Source organism: Procambarus clarkii, chromosome 43 (assembly GCF_040958095.1).
Source record: "Procambarus clarkii isolate CNS0578487 chromosome 43, FALCON_Pclarkii_2.0, whole genome shotgun sequence".
Classification (NCBI taxonomy): domain Eukaryota; kingdom Metazoa; phylum Arthropoda; class Malacostraca; order Decapoda; family Cambaridae; genus Procambarus; species Procambarus clarkii.
This window is the reverse complement of record NC_091192.1, coordinates 33,048,610-33,069,423: the sequence shown is the minus strand read 5'-3', so window position 1 is coordinate 33,069,423 and position 20,814 is coordinate 33,048,610. Positions and strand designations below refer to the sequence as shown.

General features: G+C 40.7%; 1 protein-coding gene across 2 annotated transcripts in view; it reads left to right on the top strand.

Moving 5' to 3' along the window:
* The first annotated feature begins 320 nt into the window (after positions 1-320).
* Positions 321-20,814, top strand: part of LOC123755938 (alkaline phosphatase) — a 59,195-nt gene continuing 38,701 nt past the window's right edge. The window contains exons 1-2 of one of the 2 annotated variants that reach the window (XM_069300215.1): positions 321-348; positions 13,008-13,237. In XM_069300215.1, coding sequence (XP_069156316.1) covers positions 13,141-13,237 — 97 coding nt within the window. In that variant the 5' untranslated portion in view covers positions 321-348; positions 13,008-13,140. Of the gene's footprint in view, positions 371-13,007; positions 13,238-20,814 lie in introns of both variants that reach the window. The other variant, XM_069300216.1, reaches the window with a different exon arrangement.

Here is a 20,814-nt window from a genome sequence, read left to right as displayed (position 1 = left end):
GGAGAAAATACCAGCCTCAGTAAAAAAACAAATCATCTCTGACTAAAAGTCATGTGAAAACATGAAATTTAAGGCTGATCATTGCCATGCATTAATACTTTTTATGCACTGAAGGTTCCTAATAATGATTTTTTTTTTTAAGTTTATAAATGAAAATGTTAGTTTTGTAAATGAATATTTACTTTTTGTAAATGAAACTGTTATTTTCAACACTGGTTTTCGTAAGATAATAGTAAAGTTGTTATCATTAATCCCAACTGCCCGGACCCGAGGGCTTGGACCCGAGCGTCTACGCCGAGCGCCCCAGCGTCCAGCGCGCCAGTGACCACCAAGCCGTCGTGTTGAGTGGTACGTCGCTTGGTAGTGACCGGTATAAGGCGTGTTATTCAGCATTTTCCAAGGTTTCTCGTTCTGTGGTGGTCTTAGCCGGTTGGTTGGATTAGTACTGTGTTTGAAGGACTTGTGAGCTGGCCAGGAGCTGAGTGTGTAACACTTGGGAACAAGTTTAGAACTGTTTGAAACCGTTGAATTGTCAAACTCTTGGTAATCACGATGAATATATATAATATATAATGACAGTGTCAGACCACGGAGGAAAATTGAAACAGGAATTTCCTTAAGTACTTTCGTATATTAATACATCGTCAGAAGGAGTCATATATATATATGACTTCTGAAGATGTATTAATATACGAAAGTACGTAAGGAAATTCCTGTTTCAATTTTCCTCCGTGGACTGACACTCAAATTTTTAATCACGTGGTTATTTTCGTGATACACACACACACACATATATATATATATATATATATATATATATATATATATATATATATATATATATATATATATATATATATATATATATATATATATATATATATATATATATCACTGAGAACTCTTTGACCTGGCCAGGATTCGAACCCATGCCGTCCAGGATCACCCCTAAATGTACACAGTACCGTGACCGTTTAGTGGTGATCCTGAACGGCATGGGTTCGAATCCTGGCCGGGTCAAAGAGTTCTTAGTGATCTATTGCTTGCGCGTTCATGCTCACACATATTAAACTCAGTGCGGCCCGTGCATGCGCCAGAATTTGATGAAAAACTGTACTCAAATGGATCCATGAGTGTCGTCGGGGGTTGATCAGTCAGGGAGCTTAGTTAATAAGCGCCAGGACTGACCAATCCTTATAGACGATCATTGGTGCGGTGGTCACGGTACTGTGTACGTTTAGGGGTGATCCTGGACGGCATGGGTTCGAATCCTGGCCAGGTCAAAGAGTTCTTAGTGATCTATGGCATGCGCGTTCATGCAGCTTTCTCACATATGTCGTACCTAGTAGCCAGAACGCGCTTCTCAGCCTACTATGCAGGGCCCGATTTGCTTAATAGGCCGAGTGATTTTCTTTATTTTCAATAAATTGTTTCTAAATTAGAAAAAATAGAAAAATATTGAAATTCAGGAAAACTTGGCTTATTAGGCAAATTGGGCCTTGCATAGTAGGCCAAGTACGACGTTCTGGGTACTAGGTACAACATATATATATTAGTATTTTCTAATATTTTCAGTTGCATATTGTCCTGGGGACCATTCAGGCTTGTTCGCATATATTAGTATATTTTGGTAGCAGTCTTTCTTGTAAACATATGTTGATGAATATGACTGAAAAGGTAAGATTACAAATTCTAACACGAATTTTTTCAATATTTCTTGTTTTTCTTCACTGTCGTTGGTAATAAAATATAAATTCTCCAAAATTCATTTTTTAATTGTCTGACGCCTGAACGCGTTTCGTAATGCTTATTACATTTTCAAAGACTTAATTTACACACAGATTCATCGAACTTATACTCATTTTGAGTGAGGTGATATGGTACAAAGTTTTGGGTGAGGTGAACAAACTTATGACAAACACAAGACAGAACACGGAACAATGGGTATAAATTGAATATGAGAACTGCAGAAGGCCTATTGGCCCATATGAGGCAGCTCCTATCTATAATCACCCAATCCCACACATATACATGTCCAACCCACACTTGAAACAATCGAGGGACCCCACCTCCACCACGTTACGCGGTAATTGGTTCCACAAATCAACAACCCTGTTACCGAACCAGTATTTACCCAAGTCTTTCCTAAATCTAAACTTATCCAATTTATACCCATTGTTTCGTGTTCTGTCTTGTGTTGATACTTTTAATATCCTATTAATATCCCCCTTTGTTATGTCCATTCATCCACTTGTAAACCTCTATCATGTCACCCCTAACTCTTCGCCTTTCCGGTGAATACAATTTAAGCTTTGTTAATCTTTCTTTATATGAAAGATTTCTAATTTGGGGAATTAACTTAGTCATCCTACGCTGGACACGTTCAAGTGAATTTATATCCATTCTATAGTACGGCGACCAAAACTGAACTGCATAATCTAAATGGGGCCTAACCAGAGCAAGATATAGCTGAAGAACCACACCAGGTGTCTTGTTACTAACGCTTCAATTAATAAATCCCAGTGTCCTATTTGCCTTATTACGAACATTCAAGCATTGATCCTTTCGCTTTCAATTCTTACTAATCATAACTCCCAGATCCCTTTCACAATCCGACTTCGCAATCTCAACACCATCTAGCTCCTATCTTGTAACTCTTTCATCATTACCTAACCTCAGAACTTTACATTTATCAGCATTAAACTGCATCTGCCAATCTTTTGACCATTTCAAAACCCTATTTAGATCAACATGAAGTGATAGTGAATCTTCTTTTGTGATAATTTCCCTGCCGACTTTTGTATCATCTGCAAATGTTGCTACTCAAACCTGAATCTAAATCAATTATATATATTATAAACAACAGAGGTCCCAGTACAGAGCCTTGAGGCACTCCACTAACAACATTATTCCAATCTGACTTAACCCCATTTATACTAACTCTGTTTCCTTTGGAATAGCCATGCCCTAATCCAACTTAATATAGCACCCCCAATACCATGAGCCTCTATTTTTTTAATCAGTCTTTCATGTGGCACTGTATCAAAAGCTTTGCTAAAGTCAAGGTACACAACATCACAATCCTTACCACTATCAACTGCCTCAACTATGCTGGAATAAAAAGATAGCAAATTTGTTAAACATGAACGGCCATTTTTAAACCATGTTACAATTCATTAATTAATTTTATGTTTTTCAAGATGGAGACGAATTGTATTTGCAATTATCGATTCAAGTAGCTTTCCCACAATAGACGTTAGGCTAATTGGCAGATAGTTTGACGCAAGTGATCTATCTCCTTTCTTAAAAATTGGTACCACATTAGCTACCTTCCATGACTCTGGTACTCTGCCTGACTCTATTGATTTATTAAATATGGTAGACAGTGGCTCGGAAAGCTCCTCTTTGCATTCTTTAAGCACCCTAACAAACACTTCATCCGGCCCTGGGGATTTGTTTGGTTTTAGTTTTACTATTTGTTTAATTACATCCTCCCTGGTAACGGCTAAACTAGTCAACCTGTCCTCGTCCCCACCCACATAGACTTGTTCGGCTGAAGGCATATTGTTAGTTCCTCTTTAGTAAATACAGATATAAAATATTTATTAAAAATACTACTCATCTCCTCGTCATTATCCGTTATTTGACCTGTCTCAAATTTTAATGGACCTATCCTTTCCCTAGTCTTAGTTCGATATAACTGAAAAAAACCTTTAGGATTTGTCTTCGCTTGCCCTGCTATGCGAACTTCATAGTTTCTTATGCAGGCGATGAGTCACAATAATGTGGCTAAAGTATGTTGACCAGACTACACACTAGAAGGTGAGGGGACGACGACGTTTCGGTCCGTCCTGGACCATTCTCAAGTCGATTCATAGTTTCTTTTTGCTTTCCTTATCTATTTTTTAACATTTCTATACCAGTTGTGCGAATTCCTGTTCTAAACTGACTTCCCCATTCTTAATCCTTTTGTACCACGCTCTCTTTTTTACCTATAAGGTTCTTCAAATGCTTTGTTATCCACTTTGGGTCATTAGTATTCGATCTATTCAATTTGAATGGTATACTACGTTCCTGTGCTTTGCTTAGAGTATTCTTAAATATGTTATATTTTGAATCCACATCGAAATCCCCTTTTACGTCACCTATCGCTGGGTTCATGTCTCGCTCCAAGACCGGCCCACCCCCTATGCCCAAGAATTTCCAATCTATTTGACCCCCAAAAAATCTTAGGCTATTGAAATCAGCTTTTCGAAAATCTGGCACTTTAACAGAATTTTCTCCTACAGGTCTATTCCATTCTATGCTAAATCTGATTACTTTGTGATCACTGCTCCCTAGCTCACTCCCTATTTCGATGTCATTAATTTGTGTTTCCCTGTTTGTTAACACTAAATCTAAAGTACTTTTTTCCCGCGTTGGTTCCTTAATGTGTAGGCTAAGAAAACAATCGCCAACTAATTCTAGAAAATATTCTGCTTCATTATTCCCTGTTCTGTTAGACCAATTTATTCCATTGAAATTAAAGTCACCCATGCTCAAATACTGCTAGACCTAGATGCTCTAGATATTTCATCCCATAGAGGCTTTGCTTCCATCCTTTTTAAGTTTGGTGGCCTGTATATAACTCATATTATAAGATTATTTGCTCTTTCGCTTAATTCTATCCAAATAGTTTCTGTATGTGGCTCAGTTTTGATTCCTTCTTTGAGACTACATTTCAAGTTTTCCGTAACATATATGGCTACTTCCCCTCCTCATCTAATATATCTATCTGTGTGAAATAGTTTAAATCCATTTATTTGATATTCAGCTAATAGTTTTCTATTTTCTACATTCATTCACGTTTCGGTAAGTGCAATAATATCTATTTTTTCTGTACAGACAAGAGCATTTAATTCGTTTATTTTTTTTCTTAGACTTCTACTGTTAGTGTAATATACCCTAAGTGAATTGTTATTTTGAGGCCCTTCTCTTTTCCTAATCATTTTGCCAATTTGTTCCTCCAACGAACACATACTTTTATTACCTCCTTCTTCTCTATCAATTCCCATACCACTATCTACTAACAGTTTAAACCCAAACAAATGCCTCTAACCACTGGTTCCAACGAGTTCGCAACAGCAACAACACCAGCTCTCGATAGATGCACCCCATCACGAGCATACATTTCACTTCTTCCATAGAAGTGTTCCAAGTTGTCTATGAAAGATATTGCATTTGATTTGCAATATCTTTCCAGCCGGCAATTGACACCAAGTGCCCTCGACAACCATTCATTCCCAACACTCTTTCTTGGAAGAATGCCACATATGATCGGGATTCCTCCCTTGCTCCTAACTAATTCTATGGCATTGTACTTATCACTGTAACTATCGATGATTTCTGTATTGTTTGTTAAGATTTCTATGGTGATGGTCTGGTTGTGAGAAGAGATTATATGTTCCTTGATGGAGCCCTGTTGCTTATGGATTGTTAATCGCCTGGTGTTACGGCCACTATGGTCGCAACCGGGTTCTTTGCTGGAGGAACCAAAGTACTAGTATCCGACCCCAAATCGGTAGTGACTTTCGAGGAGTAGGCTTGGTAATGAAAGTAAAAAAACAAGGGGGGAGTTGAAAGGAATACGACACTTCATCCTTTATCAATATATTCACATATTATCACTTTCCCATCACCTTGAATAGAATCATAAACGAAGTATTATTACACTGATATATATACACATGCGTCGCTCTCATAGGACACTAAGTGCTCCTCGATGCTCATGCAATGCAGCCTTGTCAACTTCCGTGTTTCCTCAGCACACAGTAACGTCCTCAACCAGTACTGGGAAACACCAACGAGTCTACCCCTAGCCATGAGCCAGCCTCTCTACAATATCACTAGGTGCTCCTTGTGAACGCCCACAATCACTCTCCAGCCTGGTGCTGGCAGAGAACAGCCTCGCGCTGCTGGGCCTCTACACGAACACGGGGTAGTGAACCCCTGGAAGGAGCTTCTTGCAACTAGCTAGTTATACTCCTCCGTAGCACTTCACTGTCGGTCGTCTCTTCCTCTAGCCAGTCCCGGGATGTGCCGAATTCTGTCAGCAGATACTACTCGGTTCCTCATCGGTGGCGGCTCACTGCTCATGTAAAGCAGAAGGGAGTAGAGAGATAATAGGCTGCCCTGGGTAGACTGACTGTCTTCGTTCCATTGCAGCCCTGCGTCTCCTCTGTGGATACAGACACGTAATCAGTAAACTGGCCGGTACTTATGGAACTAGGACATGCCACTTACGGACTCTGACATTGATATACAACTTCTATCACAAAAGATGGCGTTGATTTCTAGGCGTCACATCACCAGAGATCAGCTACAGCGACTCTTCGGGCTGACCGGGGCAGGAATCTAGTGTCTCTTGCAGGTACCATACTGCCACCACCAGATGGCGTCGTCCATTTAGTGTGGGTTTAGGGAGCAAACTCATAGATGGCGTTGAAATTGTTGAAATTGAAATGAAATTGAAAACCTATAAAGATAGGTTAGGTTAACCTAACCTAACCTATAAAGATAGGTTAGGTTAGGTAGGGTTGGATAGGTTCGGTCATAAATCTACGTTAATTTTAACTCCAATAAAATAAAATTGACCTCATACATAATGAAATGGGTAGCTTTATCATTTCATAAGAAAAAAATTAAAGAAAATATATTAATTCATTAAAACTTGGCTTATTAGGCAAATCGGGCCTTGCATAGTAAGCTGAAAAGTGCGTTCTGGCTACTAGGTACGACATTATATATATATATATATATATATATATATATATATATATATATATATATATATATATATATATATATATATATATATATATAAATCCCACAACCAATTTGAGGGGTAGTTTTCCCTCAAAGTTTCCCTCAAAAACTTTTCCCAGTTTTCACTTCTTCCTTCTCTACTTTCCAGTTTCCAGGAGGAGGAGGAGTCCTACTACACTGCCGAGAGGGTTTCTAGCAGTCAATTATATCCTATTCCCTGATGTCGTTAGCCAATCCCTCTCATGTAGCATCTCCCTCTCTCCTTTTCCTGGAAGTGTGTACGTCACTCAAGCATGTCTGCAGGCTTCGAAAGAGCTTATCTCCTCCTCGTCTCCTCATCAAGCGAATAGATATTAAAGTGTTAGTGCCAAGGACGCAATCATGCACTGCATCATACACGCTATCATACATCATACATACAATTTAATTTCATTCTCATTATTTCATTCATTGCATTTCTTTGGTATCAAAGAATTATCATCATAGCTTCGTGCGGTGGTGAGGTGGGTGCGGGCCCCCAGGGGCCTGGGCATCAGTGAGGTAGCCGCGTCGCCTGGCCGGCTGCCAAGTAGGAAGGAATGCTGTGGTTCGGCTGTTGTGCCCAGCGGCCGGACGAAATAAGTGTAAAAAAATAGGTTTAAAATAGGTATAAATACACATAAAGGGATGAGGTAGCTCAAGCTATTCTCACCCCGTTCAGTACAACGTGTTCACACACACACACACACACACACACACACATATATATATATATATATATATATATATATATATATATATATATATATATATATATATATATATATATATATATAATATAGACACACATCACAAACAATCAATATTTGACTTAGTGATAAACATGCATTTATTTATTTATTTATTTATTTATTTATTTATTTATATACAAGAAGGTACATTGGGGGTTAAGAGAGAACATAAGAATGATGTTGATTTTACAATCTTGTAAAGCCACTAGCACGTATAGCGTTTCGGGCCTTTACACATGCAGTATCTTACCAGACGTACACACGAACACTTGTATGACTAGATACATAGACAATTTGCAATAGACATTCAGACAGTTCAACAAAGTTACAGTCTTGGTGCAAAATTCTTATATCTCCAGAATATCATCAACCTTTCCGTTGTGAAAATCCAGGCTATTTGTTCATGATCAGTCCTTATCTCAGTGTTTCTGTATACATTAATCAACGGGAAATGAAGAATATAATGAGTGAGGGTGTGAGAAATATCACATAATTTACACTTTGTGTCATTATCATTAACACCTATTTCCATATCCCCAGTAATATTTGTACCCAAGCCTGAGCCGCATGTGTACAGGGTCACTCCAATCATTTCTTCTTTTACCATAAGTGAAATGTTGGTGTTTTGACTGACTTGTGGTGTTGCATGGTTTGACTTCTCTCAAGCAGTTTACCTTTCCACGCCACTTATGCTTGTGACTGAATATTTCTCATTTTGCTCCTTATTTGTCTCATTGTTGAAACACATTCAGCGTCAACTTGTGGTTTTGATGTGACGCATTTGGCCAGTTCATCCGCCACCTCGTTGAGCACTATTCCAACATGAGATGAATTTCACTTTGTGACATTACAGATGTATCCTATTTATCATTTTCTTACAATCCTCAACTATGAACATGAAGATTGGATTTCGACTGTTTATGGAAGCTGGTGCTCCTTGGCTATCGCCAAATACGAAAACATATTTTTCGTCTTGATGTACTTGCTCCAAACCAGCCAGAATGTCCGCAGTTCAGCTTGTGTGGATGATATATAAATACTAAGTCGAAGTTCAATTTTCCTGTCCACGATTCCATATTCAGTATATTGCTTTATCAGGACACCACACCCTGCCCTGCCATCTGCCGCCGCCGACCCGTGATAACATACATGTAAACTATTGCCTCTTGGTAACCGAGATATCATGCTTCCATACAAATGCCGTAACTGTCCCGGCTTATGACGAATCTTTTTCACCTTGAGGGGTACAATTTCTACTTCTAATTTCTGTACTTTCTAGGGAGCAGACCTATTACACTGTCGAGAAGGTTTGCAGCATGTTCAAGTTAAAGTAAGTTTATTGAGAAAAGGAAGTACATATCTAAAGGATATAGTAGGTTAGACTATTTCTACCCTCGTCTACATAAGGTCCCTCAAGGGGCTCACAAACCCCTACAGTACACAATTATTAATTATATTCTATATTTCACATTCCATTGGTAATCACATGACACACTGTGAGATCTCCTATTGATTGTGCTGCCCCGGTCATGTCTTGTTTTGGTAACGTCAGACTAAACAAGTTAGAGAAGGTACAAAATGAAGCCATGAGGATAATCCCAAGATTATTATCATGGCCTAAGAAATACTATTACTAAGTTTGCAGCAGATAAGTACATCGTATTCCCTGAGGTCATTAGCTAATATTCTCTTGTAGCATGTTTCTCTCCGTTTCTTGGAAGTGTGTACGTCATTCAAGCAATTCTGAACGCTGGAAAAGAGCTTATCCTCTCCTCGTGAAGCAAATAGAAACTCTAGTGTTAATGCCAAGGACTCTCATATACACTCTGTAAACTTAATTCCATTTTCATTATTTCAGTCATTGCATTTCTTTTACATCCAAGAATAATCTTCATACCTTCGTTCTGTATAAGCTCTAGTTTTTTAATTCTGCCTTGCCTTGTGTAAGAAGAAACAGGTGCTGCATTGTCTATGAGGGACTCTGATGCTAATCAATTAATTAATACATAGAATAAAGTGGCACTTTAGGCACCCCACAATCCCCCTTGGGGGTGCCTAACTGAAACATCCTTTCCTCAGAAACCTGACCTTCTCTCCTTTGTAGATAATCTCGTATCCAATGAAGCAATCTCCCTGTTATTCCCAGATTGGCTAATTTGTATAAGATTGCTTCCCCATTGCCTTTATCAAATGCTCCTTGCAGATTAACAAAAACTCTACCATTGTCATCCACATTAGACAAACACTTTAAGAGACAGTCCGCAGTACTTTTGCCCTTGATAAAACCAAAGAGGTTTTTGAACATGTTATCTCATACAAGGTAGAGTAGCCTATTTAACAAGACCCTTTCCATCATTTTACAAAAACAGGATGTTAAGAATACAAGCTTGTAACGTCGATTTGACTTATGTGTAGGAATGATGACATCCTCCTTCCATTCTCTTGGTAACTTTCCTTCCCTTCAAATCATGTTAAACAAATCAAGTAATGGACTAGGGTTCATACTGGCTAAATAATTAAGAATGTCATACGTTAGTTACTCCATCCTTCCCCGGAGCAGTAGAGCTGCCACTTTTTATAGTATCAAGTAGCTCATCGTAAGTTATCTCAGTGCATGTTACCGATCCCGTATTGAAAGCACACAACGTTACTCCATTTCTAATATTTTCCCATGACTCAATGGTGTTTCTCGTGTCTTCAGATATCGACTCCATTCTAGCAGTACTAGCCCACTTGTCTACTAACTCATTAGCAACATTTCCTGGGTCTGGGTGAGCTATGAATTTGATCTTACAACCCCTGATTTTGTTTACTTCTTACCATATGTCTTTAAGGTTCTTATTATTACGAATGGGCTCTGAAAAATCTTACCAGTATCTGTCCCGCGCCTCCTTCCTCACCTGACTAGATTCCCTGGCCACTTCCAACATTGTATTTTTCTCTCCATCCCTCATTCCATTTTTTAACCATTCTTTGTGTGCACTCTGCAGCATTCTCTCCCACCCTTTAACTTGCTGATCATTATAATATTTAAATTGCTTAGATCATGTGTCTTTCTTTCCCTGCCCCCGTTATTTTCCCTCTGTACTAATTTCTCTATGTTCTCGACCACGTCCTCGTAAAAGCTATCAACGCAGAGAGGTGTGTATTGTTGATGCCAATCTTCCGTATTTTGAATAAATTATTTTTTTTTTATCCTTGTTAATATGTAATCTTTTCTTTTGAAGGTAGACTTATTTGTTTTCCCAGTGGCAATTCAACATACAAAGCAAAGTGGTTACTAAGTAGTTCCCGAGCAACCCGAGCCTCCCCCCCCCCTACATAATCTCCTGAGAGTATAAAATGCAGGTATAGTGAAGCCGTCCTCCCCTGATGTGAGGTGGTTCATTGTTCCCCAAGAGACAGGTATCTGGATGATCTTGTAGAAACTGTAACCACTTGACCTCATTAGTATTAATACTACCGAATGTCCCGAGGCTTGTGTCGAGTATTAAGGTCCCCAATGACCAGTGAAGGATTAGTATAAATGCAGTCAAGTAGATAGTGAGCGTCAAGGATACTGAGGATGCTGTCAAGCAGTATCCTCCCTCGCGATAGCGGCTTGACGATTAAATGCGACCTCAGAATACTGAAAAGAATTATGGAACAAAAATTTTACCACTTACGGGCTATTCATGCCCGTGCCACCTCTTGGGTGGCTTAATCTTTATCAGTCAATCAATTAGTGAGCGTCGAAGCAGTTTCTGGATACATTAAAGTTAACTACAATAAATTCACCTTCCCTTAATGATAACTTAACACTGACAATCTCTATACATTGTGTTCTTGACGGTGGTTCTGCTAATTCTGCTGGTACGGAGTTCTTAACATAAATCAACGTCCCTCTTATGTTACTTGTGGCGAAAAGGTGAAACCCTTATAGCCATTTAATTTAAATATGCCTTTATTCCTATCCCCTGTCTCCTGGAGGGCTAAAACATCAATATTATTTCTCATCACAACAATGAACATCCGTAACTTTCTTTCTTAATCCATTAACCTTCCCTGACAACATTTTCAGTCTATGGTGATCCATTATTAAACATCGCACTTTCTATTAAGTTCACCAAATGATAGCCATTCATTGAATATTATCTCCCACCTCCTCCCAATTTCACCGGTAGGTGTGGTGGAGGTTGACCCACTCTATCTTTTTCTTGTTTCCATTTCGCCTGTCTGTGTGGACACTCCGGCGAAACTCCGGCGTGTTCAGTCGCAGAGCAGACAACGTTTGTGGGAGGCGGTGCAGGTCTTGTAGTGGTGTTTCTGGGAGCAGATGCTGCAGTTTCATATTTGCAGCGTGCACTTCCTGGCGGAGTGGTCGTACTTGTAGCACGCGAAGCACTGCCCCAGCGGTAGATGTCTCTCCTGCGTCATGTTGGTCAGCTGGTGTTGAGTTATCGAAGAATACAAATTAATTTACTGTAGCCGAGGGTTGCTGCAGTAGTCGTGTGACCTTCAATGTTGGTCGTTGATTATCGTCGCTAGTTTCTCGACTTAATAATGGTCCAGGACGGACCGAAACGTCATCGTTTCTCCATTTTCTGATGGAGAAACGTCAACTTATCTATAGTTTGGTTTGGTCAACTTATCTTTAGCCAATTTACTGTGACTCATCGTTTACATCGTTGCTAGAGATAATTGTAGCTGCAACTGCAGTCATTGTAGGGACCTGAGCGTCGATATGCTTGTAATAATGTCGTCGGTTTCTCGGTTGGATATCATGTATTGATTCTTCCGAATTCTTCGCGCATGTCGATAAGAGCTGCGTCGGTGATGCTGGCGGTCTTTTGTATTCACCTAGTTGTGCCTGCGGAAGGGGGGGGTTAAGCTCTGCTCTTTCGGCCCGCCTCTCAACTGTCAGTCAATCAACTGTTACTACTAATTTTTTTCATACACACAGAGGAAGCAGCCTGTAACAGCTATCTAACTCCCAGGTACCTATTTACTGCTAGGTAACATAAGCATCAGGGTGAAAGAAACTCTGCCCATCTGTTTCCGCCGGCGGCCGGGATCGAATCCGGACCCTGGGATTACGAGTCCCAAGCACTGTCCATTCAACCACGGCCCCCTCAGATCGTATTTCTTGTATTTCACTCTGGGTGAGTTAAACGCAATCGTACTTTAATCTTGTAAATCATGGTATCAGTTCCGCTGTACAACAGGCGAGTACCCGAGAAACTCAGCTGCTACCCACTCAAAGGGGCGCAGTAGTGATGGAAGAGTTCTCGAGGTAATCCGTGCTGTAAAAGGTGATAGAGCCACGATCTTTGATAGTTGTGAAAGGTGAGAGGACTTCCATATTTGACAGTTGTAGGAGACGATATATAGGCAAAATTTTGCTACTTTTGTGACTGGTGGAACAGGTTCAAGATTTTACTGGTCTGCGGACAGGTGATACAGGTGCCATTATAAACTACCACAGCAGCAGCAGCAGCAGGAGCACCAGCACCACACTACCACAGCAGCAGCAGCAGCAGGAGCACCAGCACCAAACTACCACAGCAGGAGACTACGAGGAGGGAGGATGCTGGAGCGGGTGAGGTACTCCGGGATGGTGTTGCTGGCGACGCTGGCTCTCTCCTCCGCTCTCGTCTTCCCTTCTCCTCTACCTCAGGAGAAAGGTGAGTCCTTTGGCTATATTAGGTGAGTTCCTTGGCTATATTCGGTGAGTTCCTGGCTGTTTTAGGTGGATCCCCTGGCTATATTAGGTGGGTCCCTAGGCTATCTTAAATGGGTCCCTGACTATCGTAGGTGGGTCCCCTTCCAACCCGTTCTCGCACTTTATTATAGTCAATATTGACTTACTAAATACGTGCATATGTGACATACTAATTTATTGTGAATATTTTTGTTTACCTTGAAAAGCTTCATAGAAAACACCGACCTTACCTAACCTTCTTAGTATGTTAACATAAGCATCTTATTGCTTCGTAATTTCAATTATTACTTAACCTATACCTATAATAGGTTATGTAATAATTGTAATTACGAAGCAATGCGATGCATATCTTAACATACTAAAAAAGGTAGGAAAGATCGGTGTTTTCTATGAAGCTTTTCAAGGTAAACTAAAATATTCACAATAAATTAGTATGTCACATATGTCCCCTCCCCATCCTTATATATATATATATATATATATATATATATATATATATATATATATATATATATATATATATATATATATATATATATATATATATATTTATATATATTTATATATATATTATTAAATATGACCGAAAAAGTAAGATTAATAATGCTAACACGAATTTTCTCAATATTTCTTATATTTCTTTTCACTGTTGATGGTAACTGAAAAATCAATTCTCCAAAATTCATTTTTATTTCTAGTCTGACGCGACACTTGAACGCGTTTCGTAATAACTTATTACATTTTCAAAGACTTTAGTTTACACACACACAACTATAACTAAACAGAGTTTAAACAGCTTCGATTTTATACCTGCATTTGGGTGAGGTGATATGTTACAACAGTTTTGGATGAGGTGAAAACAAACTTTCAACACAAGACAGAACACGAAACAATGGGTATAATATTTTGTAAGTTAAAGGGAAGAATGGAAGTAACTGCAAAGGGCCTATTGGCCCATATTTCTTGATGCTTCTATATTGGTGCGGAGTCTTGAAGTGGGTAGAATATAGTTGTGCATTAATTGGCTGTTGATTGCTGGTGTCGACTTCTTAATGTGTAGTGCCTTGCAGATATCAAGCCGCCTGCTATCGCTGTATCTATCGATGATTTCCGTGATTTTTGTTAAGACTTCTCTGGTGATGGTCTGGTTGTGGGAAGAGATTATATGTTCCTTAATGGAGCCCTGTTGCTTATGCATCGTTAATCGCTTGGAAAGAGATGTTGTTGTCTTGCCTATATACTGAATTCTTTGAGGCTTACAGTCCCCAAGTGGGCATTTGAAGGCGTAGACGACATTGGTCTCTTTTAAAGCGTTCTGCTTTGTGTCTGGAGAGTTTCTCATGAGTAGGTTGGCCGTTTTCTTGGTTTTATAGTAGATCGTCAATTGTATCTTCTGATTTTTGTCTGTAGGGATAACGTTTCTATTAACAGTATCTTTCAGGACCCTTTCCTCCGTTTTATGAGCTGTGGAAAAGAAGTTCCTGTAAAATAGTCTAATAGGGGGTATAGGTGTTGTGTTAGTTGTCTCTTCAGAGGTTGCATGGCGTTTCACCTTCCTTCTTATGATGTCTTCAACGAAACCATTGGAGAAGCCATTGTTGACTAGGACCTGCCTTACCCTACAGAGTTCTTCATCGACTTGCTTCCATCCTGAGCTGTGGCTGAGAGCACGGTCGACATAAGCGTTAACGACACTCCTCTTGTACCTGTCTGGACAGTCACTGTTGGCATTGAGGCACATTCCTATGTTTGTTTCCTTAGTGTAGACTGCAGTGTGGAAACCTCCGCTCCTTTCCATGACTGTTACATCTAGAAAGGGCAGCTTCCCATCCTTCTCCATCTCGTAAGTGAAATGCAACACAGAATTCCGCTCAAATGCCTCCTTCAACTTCTGCAGATGTCTGACATCAGGTACCTGTGTAAAAATGTCGTCAACATACCTGCAGTATATGGCCGGTTTTAAGTTCATGTCGACAAAGACCTTCTGTTCGATGGTACCCATGTAGAAGTTCGCAAACAGGACATCTAGGGGAGAACCCATGGCGACCCCATCTACTAGCTTATACATGTGCCCATCCGGGCTCAAGAAGGGTGCCTCTTTAGTACAAGCTTGGAGTAGTTTCCTTAGAATGTTTTCTGGTATGTCAAGAGGAGTACAGGCCGGATCACGATACACTCTGTCTGCTATCATCCCGATTGTGAGGTTGATTGGCAGGAATCAACCTCACTGAGGACCAAGTCACTCTCCTAAATCTGGGTATAAACTGTCACGTTATGTCCAAACCAAGTGAGATGGCCCGGAAGGTGGAGTAGGAGATCCTGTTGGACGACATATTCGACCTCGAGACACAAAACGTCACCACCAACGACACCTTACAAGCAGAACTTATTGCGGAAGGAGGAAAGAATCGAGGCAATTACAGAAGCACCATACTGTCCCCCGAGCTCAAAGCGGCAGCTAAGAGCCTTCGTGAGAACAAGGAGATAGTCGTCAGGAGAGGCGACAAGTCGCCAATATACGTCATTCTTAAAAAAAACGAATATCTGGCGAAAATGAACCTCATTCTCTGACCAAACTAAATTCCAAAGGATAACGAAGAATACTACAGCCGAATTGAAAGCAAAGGTCAACAAATTGATTGAAACTGTGAACGCCAAGAAAGCCGGACTCCACCTGCCAAAGATTATTGGGGAATATAAGCCTGGATACGCGTATGGAAATGTCAAGACACATAAGCCTGGAAACCCACTTCGGCCAATCATCAGCCAGATACCCACACCCATGTACAGACTGGCGAAGCGACTCAACGGCTTGCTGAATCCTTATGTCCCTTGCACCTTCAGCCTGAAGTCTCCAAAGGAATTTGTTGACTTACTGCGGGGAACACGGGCCACAGGGATAAGAGCCTCGTTGGACGTAGAATCACTGTTTACCAACGTACCTGTGGATGAAACAGTAGGGATGATAGTGGACAGAATGAGGTGATTTGATAAAATACCATGCCCAAGATTACCAACCGAGTGCCAGCGGGGGAATGAAAATAGCCTCGGTTACCATCCTCTTTTGTCCGGTCATGTTGGTCGAGCGGTTTAGGGATCCTGTACGCCAGCAGTGTGCTCCTGGCAGTATGGGTTCGAGTCACTTCTGGGGTGTGAGTTTTCAGTTGCATATAGTCCTGGGGACCATTCAGGCTTGTTCGCATTTGTGTTCCTCACGTGTGCCCCAAAGAATGAGGTGATTTGATAAAATACCATGCCCAAGATTACCAGCCGAGTGCCGGCGGGGGATGGAAATAGCCTCGGCTACCATCCTTTTTTGTCCGGTCGTGTTGGTTGAGCAATTAAGGGATCCTGTACGCCAGCAGTGTCCTCCTGGCAGTATGGGTTCGAGTCACTTCTGGGGTGTGAGTTTTCAGTTATATATATATATATATATATATATATATATATATATATATATATATATATATATATATATATATATATATATATATATATATATATATATATATATATATATATATATATATATATGTCGTACCTAGTAGCCAGAACGCACTTCTCAGCCTACTATGCATGGCCCGATTTGCCTAATAAGCCAAGTTTTCATGAATTAATTGTTTTTCGACAACCAAACCTACCTAACCTAACCTAACGTAACTTTTTCGGCTACCTAACCTAACCTAATCTATAAAGATAGGTTAGGTTAGGTTAGGTAGGGTTGGTTAGGTTTGGTCATACATCTACGTTAATTTTAACTACAATAAAAAATAATTGACCTCATACATAATGAAATGGGTAGCTTTATCATTTCATAAGAAAATAAATAGAGAAAATATAATATTTCAGGAAAACTTGGCTTATTTGGCAAATTTGGCCTTGCATAGTAGGCTGACAAGTGCGTTCTGGCTACTAGGTACGACATATATATATATATATATATATATATATATATATATATATATATATATATATATATATATATATATATATATATCTTTTGTTTGCTATAACGTTGTTACTGTGATATTTGGGTTACAGTTTTAATTGGAAGTGAGTTTCCTTCTTTTCTCACGTTTCTTTTCCACTTCTGTGTTAACGCCCTGATTTTAGTCTTTTGTTTTAATAACATTTTCTTGGCGGCAAATATAGATGCACAGTGTTCACTAGTGTGTCCCATTCTCCAACTGCTTTTCTAACCATTGTAGTCGCTGTGGAGTTTGCATTTAATGCAGCTGCTATTGTTGGATGAATGTTGAGTTTGATACGCAGGGCTTCAGTTGGTTCACATTCCAGTAAGTAGTGCAATAGTGGCGTCTCTGCATCTGTTCTACAGATATAACATTGGGTTTATTACCTCCCAGCAGCAATTGTAACCAATTCTTAATCAGTGTTTTGCTACTGTAATGTGTCTAGATATCTTTTTGCCAGGCTTGAAAAAGGAGTACTAGTGGCTTGTTCGTACCACAACGCAGTGGGTCTGCCTTCCGCTACTTTGGCTTTGTGGCGACTTTTTTTATAGTTGGGAGTACTTTCTTCTTGATTTGCTCCTTAATCTGTAAAAAAAACTTGGAAGTATTTTAACCTGTACAACAGGTAGAGCAGTGGCAGTTTTTGTTAGTGAGTCTGCCTTTTCATTACCCTCTATGCCAATGTGACTTTGTATCCAATTTAGGGTGATTGACAGCCCTAGATTGTGTGCTTCTTTTCCTATATATATAGGATTTCTATGATGAGTTTTATATTATCTCTGTGCTGTATGGATGACAATGCCTGGAGTGAAGATTTAGAGTTGGTATGAATCATGTAAATTATTCTCAATTGCCTAATTTATTTCTTCTTTCAGGGTATATAATTCTGCTTGCAATGTTCAGTACCCGCTGTTCATGCTCCAGTAAGCTTAATGGTTGTTAGTGTAAACTGCTGCTCCAGTAGAATCTCTTTTTTGATCAACTGATCCATCTGTGAAGATGTGAGTGGTTGTCGGTCTTGAGATGGTTTCCATTTGTGGTTCTATGATTGCCTCGAGCCTCTGCGGGGTCACATGCAGATTTTTTAACTGGTAATATTTCACTGATTATCTTTAACCTCGATTCTTCTCATGGAGAAGGCTGTAGAAAGCATTGATATGGACTATCTTCTCCTTTGTTTAAAATGAACCGTTTCATGTCCACTTTCTCTAGAATCTTGGCTAGATTATCCGTCCATGCACTTGTTCTATATTGAAGGTTTCTGTGAAGCGACCTGTGTATGTTCGACCAGGAGGCCTGGTCGAGGACCGGGCTGCGGGGATGTTAAGCCCCGAAATCATCGCAAGTGTGCCGGTGGTTCCAACAAGATTTACTGTTATGGTGGCTATTCTTTGTTTGATCCTGTTTTCTAAGGCTGGTAAGTAGTTCTCCATTCTTAGATTCTCTCGACACGTCCACATAGGTGCTCCCAGCATTGTTCTGAGGGCATCATTTTGTGACACTTCGAGTTTCTCCCATTGGTAAGGTTATCACTGAGGGACGTAAGCGCAGGAGCAGCATAGTCAGTGAGTGACCTAACTGCTTGAACGTAATACATTTTGAGTACTGGTAGAGAAGTACCATCTCTAAGACTTGTCAGGGATCGCAAAAGTGAGTTTCTGGCTTTGTAACGTTGCCGAAGATATTCTTATTTCTTGAGTGAATGTCAACTGGCTGTCTTTTATGACTCCAAGGTATTGAAAAGAGGTAATCCACTCAATTTCTTGTATTTGAATTGCGAATCTGATGTCTTGAGTTCTCATTTTAACAGCGGGAGCGTGGTTGCTCTTGTTGTTTTAGATTCAGCTATTGGAAAAAAATTCCATGTAGCACGGGCTATGGTGAGCCCGTAAGTAGAGGCTCTTTGGAGCCATTATCTGTATCAATAGCTGATACTGGAGATCTGGGGATGGGGTCCGTGGACGGGCCATTCCAATCCAAGACCATAGGGCTGGTCAGACCGGTGAATTGATGGGGTACACGCATTGCTCACAGTTGAGTGCCACAGGAGTCAGCAAGGCTGTCGGCTGGTTGGCCACAGTCGGCCAGTCTAGGGGGAGATGTCCAGGTGTTACAAGTGGATTGGTTCCCTTATCCCAGCTCTCGGAAGTTGATAGTGTGGTTGAATTTCCTTCTTCAAGGTGTCGTAGTCGAAGAGGTGGTCAAGGCATTCTTAAGGGACGACCATGCGAAAGATCCGTCCTGCTTGCCTGCACTTGTATTCCCAGTAGTCGATGTGGATTATGGCGATATGCTGTCTGTCCTCCTTGGAAAGTTCGCAGCCACGTCGGATATACCCGGATGAGGCAGCATGGGAGCCTGACAGATTGGTTGGTGCCGGTGTGGGATGAGGAGGAGATGGTGCCCGGGCATACGCATGAGGGCAGGAGAGCCGGTGACATCGACTGAAGCATGGGAGTCATTCGAGTCATCGTGATCGGCTTCCTTGGGTTCGTCCTCGGAGTCGGCCTCGTCGTCCTGGTCAGTTGTCCTGAGGGTTGCTGCCGTTCCTGTCAGTGGAACAAGCTCAAGACCCGCGGAGTCGTTGTGGTCGGACAGTGAGGGCTCTCTGTGGGTCGGCTCAGGGATCGGAGGCGGCAGGTCCAGTAGCAGTTGTGGAAGCTGGAAGAAGGTCATCGGGTACAGTAGCTGTCAGAAGTCCATTCGCGACGAGCAGCCTGCTGATGACAAGGATGTAGCGGGTAATGTTGTTGCCCGCCATTTTGTCGCCGAGGTGAAGGAGGACGGGTAAATGGGTGACTTTGCAGGCTGGGCAGGTGGTCGTGCGGTCAGAGGTGAAACAGAAATTGAACTAAAAATCAGTTTATTGAGGTAAAATACACACAAAGGGATGAGGAAGCTCAAGCTATTCTCACCCCGTTCAGTACAACGTGTTCATACTTATATAGACAGATTACAAACAATAAACATATTACCGAACATTCTGAGAGATAAACATATACAATTCTTCCTTTACACAAGTAGTATGGTACCAGATGTACACACAAATACTTTTATGACTAGGTGTATAGATAATGTGCCAGAGACATTCAGATAATTCAGCAAAAGGTTACAATCTTGGTGCAAAATTCTTATATCTCTCCAAAATATCATCAACCTTTCCGTTGTGACACATCCAGGCTATTTGTTCAGGAACAGTCCTTATCTCAGTGCTTCTATATACATTAATCAACGGACAATTAAGAACGTAATGGGTGAAAGTTCTCACTCTGGTGTCCTTACAGGGGCGTCCTACTGACAGTTCTCACTCTGGTGTCCTTACAGGGGCGTCCTACTGACAGTTCTCACTCTGGTGTCCTTACAGGGGCGTCCTACTGACAGTTCTCACTCTGGTGTCCTTACAGGGGCGTCCTACTGACAGTTCTGACTCTGGTGTCCTTACAGGGGCGTCCTACTGACAGTTCTCACTCTGGTGTCCTTACAGGGGCGTCCTACTGACAGTTCTCACTCTGGTGTCCTTACAGGGGCGTCCTACTGACAGTTCTCACTCTGGTGTCCTTACAGAGGC